Below are 4,028 nucleotides of genomic sequence, written 5' to 3'. Positions count from 1 at the left end.
CTGCCATCCCAGCTACTCGGGAGGCTGAGGCAGGAGAATCGCTTGAACCTGGGAGGCAGAGACAGACTCATCTCAAAGAAAAAAAAAAAAAAAAAAAAAGAGTTCTGCCTTTGGAATCGATCCTTCTTTTTCCCTCATTAACCCTAACAATATGTTCTGAGTTCCTAAAGAGGATAAGGTAGTTATTGTCACTGTTACCCCTGGGGTCACACACCAGCACCCCACCTCATGGGAAGTGAGGCCAGGAAGGTACTGACTTGGCAGGACAGGGCCAGTGTATGAGAAGCAAGGACCCAGGCCCTAGAAGCTCCCTTTCTAGCCATTCCCCACAGCTTCCTGATGTTTCCCTGTGATCCCAATGCAGAGGCAGGGCTGCCTCACTGAAGGTGCCGTGGCCACGGCTTCCGTCTTCCCTGTAGCCCACAGCCCAGCACTCGGCACACTCATTTGTGCACAGACATCTGCAGAGCCTGTGCCTGGAGCCCCAGTGCCCACCTGCACTCTGTGCTCCCATAACCCTGGAGACTCGCAGCCTCCCCAGCAGAGCCCACTGCTTCCCACTGCCATGCCCGGGGCACCTGGTCCCTCCCAGCCCACTCTTGTGCCCCCACCTATCAGTCAACCCGCTTTAAAGCCTCATCGCCTCCCTGGGGCCGCTCCCGACTAGCCCTCACACCCAGGACGCTGGCCGCACCTCCTGCGGCCCCACGGCCTCCTCTGCCTCGCTCTTTTATGTGTCTTTCACCTTCCACTGTGCAGGACTCACCCTGCCGTCAGGGATGAAGGATTTTTCATCTTTGCGTCCCAACCCCTCCCACAGTGCCAGGCACAACGTAAGTACTCAGTGAGTGGTGAGCAAGCGCACTGCAAAGTCTAAATGTTAAGCTAACTTGGAAGAAGTGTTTTTGTGGTCAGAGCCCACCACCCCAGAAGGATCTGCCTGGCAGGAGCAGCAAGGAGCCTTGTCCCATGGAAAGAAGCCACTGGAGGCCGCGCCCACCACCTGGCCCCTGCCGCTGGACCCACTGAGCGGCACCCGGAAGATCACAGGCATCAGTGGACCTCATCGGGAATGCAACTGCAGTGTGCAAACACCAAGAGGCGCCTCAAGTTGCTCCCCACCCCATGGGAGGGAGAGGGGTGTGCCCAGGACTCACCAGAGACACAGATGCATCTCCACTAAAGACGACGCCTAGCATGGTGCAAAAGGGGCACCTGGGAAGGCAGTAGGGGAGCGTGGGCCTGATCTCGGCTTCCAGCTTCCAGAACTGTGAGCAGTAACTAGCTGCCGTTCCAGCCTCCCCGGCCAGGGTCATCTGTTATGGCAGCCGGGGCTGACTGAGACACCGCCCAGCCCTACCGAGACAAGCCCTGGGGCGGGGCCCTGCAGCCTTCTGCAAGCTCCCCAGGGACTCCTGTGTGCACTGCAACTTCAGAGGCACTGGCTGAGACACTGCTACCCTCCCTGGGAATGTGAGGGCTGCACCTCTTCACAAGGCTTTGCCCAGGCAGGCCAAGGGCTGAAGGTCCCCACCCGCCTCGCCCCGGTGGGCTGCGCTCCACAGGCCAGCCGGGTGGCCCCAGGATAAAGGGCACACAGCTCACCTGGCAGGAGAACCAGCCTTCCGGTGTGCAGAGACGGCCGCCGCCCTTGGCTCCTCTGTCGAAGTAGCTGCCATTGTACTGCACGGACCGGAGCTTCTGACACATGGAGCCGAGGACCCGCAGGAATTCCTCCTGAGCCTCCGCACCCACCAAGGAGGGGTAGGAGCTCACCTGGGGGAACCAAGCAACATCGCTGAGCCTGGTGCACAGTGCCCCAAAACCCGCACTGAGTCTCGATCCATCCCACTCCACGGCCCTCTGAGACCCTGCCCAAGCCCAGTCCTGTGGTCAGAGGGTCTGAGTTCACATGGCCTTTCGGCCACTGCTGGGCTGTCTCACCCTGGGAGACTCTGACCTGTGAAATGGAGGGAACCACGCCAGCCCCCAGGCTGGGTGAGACTTAGATGAGACAACGGGCTGGGTGTGGTGGCTCACATTTGTAATCCCCACACTCTGGGAGGCGGATCACTTGAGGTCAGGAGTTTGAGACCAGCCTGACCAACATGGTGAAACCCCATTTCTACTAGAAATACAAAATATTAGCGGGGCACATTAATGCCAGCTACTTGGGAGGCTGAGGCAGGAGGATCGCTTGAACCTGGAAGGCAGAGGTTGCAGTGAGCTGAGATTGCATCACTGTACTCCAGCCTGAGCAACAGAGTGAGACTCCGTCTCAAAAAAGAAGATGAGCTAACAAAGTCAGGCAGGCACGGCCGTCCCACCCTGGTCAGGCGGGGTGAAGAGTATCAGGATCAGTTAGCTCCGCTACAGGAGCTGGGAAATGCACGGGAACATGGCCAGTCGCCAGGACCTCGAGGAGATGCAGAAAAACATAGGGAGTGCAGAGCAGCGTTAGCAACTGTGCCACAGAGAGGGGTGGACTGAGGGCACAGGGGCCGACCACGCAGGGCAGCACTGGGACAGGACGCCCATTACAGGGGCCTCCACAGCACCCTCCTCGTGCTAATGATGCAGTGTGGCATGGTGTGGCGTGGCATGGTGTGACATGACGGGGTGTGGCATGATGGGGTGTGACCTGGTGTGGTGTGGTATGGGGTAGTGTGACGTGTCATGCTATGTGATGAGGAAATCCACATTCAGATGGGGTGGATGGAAATGAGGGCAGAGCTGACTCCACCTTTGGGAGGGAGGAGGGAGAGGCGGAGAGGTTTGCAGACCAAGGATGGGCTCATGAGAAGGGCCTCAGCTCCCTGCTAGCGCCTGCTGACCTTGGTCACAGTTGGGCAAATGACAACTCAGGCTCTGGGCATCCTCTCCCCTGTCTGCCCTGACGCTTGCCACTGCTGCCCAGGAAGAAGCCTCGTGGGGAGAGGAGGGGAGGTAGGCAGGAGCACCACCGCCCCGCTCCCCAACCCCAGTGACCTCAAACACAGCTAAAAAGGCCCAGTGGGTGCTCACTGTCATGAAGAGGGAGGCACAGCGTCCATGCGCTAGCTTCCCTCACCAGAGCAGCCCCACCAGATCCATGCAAGCACAGAGTGTGGTCCTACCAACTGCCCATTGTGAGGACCACAAGCTTCCAGAGCCCACAGAGCTTGGCTTCAAAAACCCTCGAGCATACCCGGCCTTCACACAGGCTCACCTCTCTCAGGTAACTCCGGATCCGGCTCTCACAGCTGTATCTCAGATAGCCAGACTTATTCTGAAATCGGGACTCCAAGCCTGCAAGGAAAATGAGAAGACCCCCAAGTCCACAGGGCAGGCCAAGGGCCTCTAGGTCTGTGTCCCACCCAGCTCAGGTGCCAAGCAGGGCAGAATATGAGGGTCATACTGCCTCAGCTTTTTGACAGGGTCTCACTCTGTCCTCCAGGCTGGAGTACAGTGGCATGAACACAGCTTACTACAGCCTTGACCTCCTGGGCTCGGGGAATCCTCCTGCCTCAGACTCCCAAGTAGCTAGGACTACAGGCACGCGCCACCACAGCTAGCTAACTTTTTACATCTTTCTAGAGATGAGGTCTCACTTTGTTACCTAGGGTGATCTTGAACTCCAGGGCTCAAGCTGTCTTCCAGGCTCAGCCTCCCAAAGTGCTAGGATTATAGGCGTGAGCAACCCCACCCAGCCAGATTGCATCATCTTGAGAAGTATTCTGATGGTGACACAGACAGCGTCCCTGTTTGGTTTTTGTTTTTAGAAGCATCTCAAATATCACCAAGGAGCTTCTGCCTGGCCCTCAAGCCCTCCTTTCCCAAAAAGGCTACAATCTCTCAGCATTGCCTCTGATGGGCTTACAACGCCAGGCCAAAAGCTGGAAGCAACCCAAGTGTCAGGGAATAGAGACTGTGGTATGTACACACAGTGGACTGAATGGACAGAGCAGGGTATGTACATGCAGTGGAGTGAATAGACAGAGCGGGGTATGTACGTGCAGTGGAGTGAATAGACAGAGCGGGGTATGTAC

At 57.6% G+C, this 4,028-nt stretch overlaps 1 protein-coding gene across 1 annotated transcript in view; it reads right to left on the bottom strand.

The window, feature by feature from the left end:
- The window catches only part of DFFB (DNA fragmentation factor, 40kDa, beta polypeptide (caspase-activated DNase)), a 56,666-nt gene that overhangs the window by 34,847 nt on the left and 17,791 nt on the right, over positions 1–4,028 (bottom strand). The window contains exons 4-5 of the mRNA XM_011988445.1: positions 3,209–3,288; positions 1,606–1,776 (exon numbers count right to left, since the gene is read on the bottom strand). Of these exons, the coding sequence (XP_011843835.1) occupies positions 1,606–1,776; positions 3,209–3,288 (251 nt within the window). The remainder of the gene's footprint in view (positions 1–1,605; positions 1,777–3,208; positions 3,289–4,028) is intronic.

This window comes from Mandrillus leucophaeus, unplaced genomic scaffold (genome assembly GCF_000951045.1).
Source record: "Mandrillus leucophaeus isolate KB7577 unplaced genomic scaffold, Mleu.le_1.0 Scaffold330, whole genome shotgun sequence".
Lineage (NCBI taxonomy): Eukaryota > Metazoa > Chordata > Mammalia > Primates > Cercopithecidae > Mandrillus > Mandrillus leucophaeus.
The sequence above is the reverse complement of the archived record's forward strand: the minus strand, read 5'-3'. Positions and strand labels throughout refer to the sequence as shown.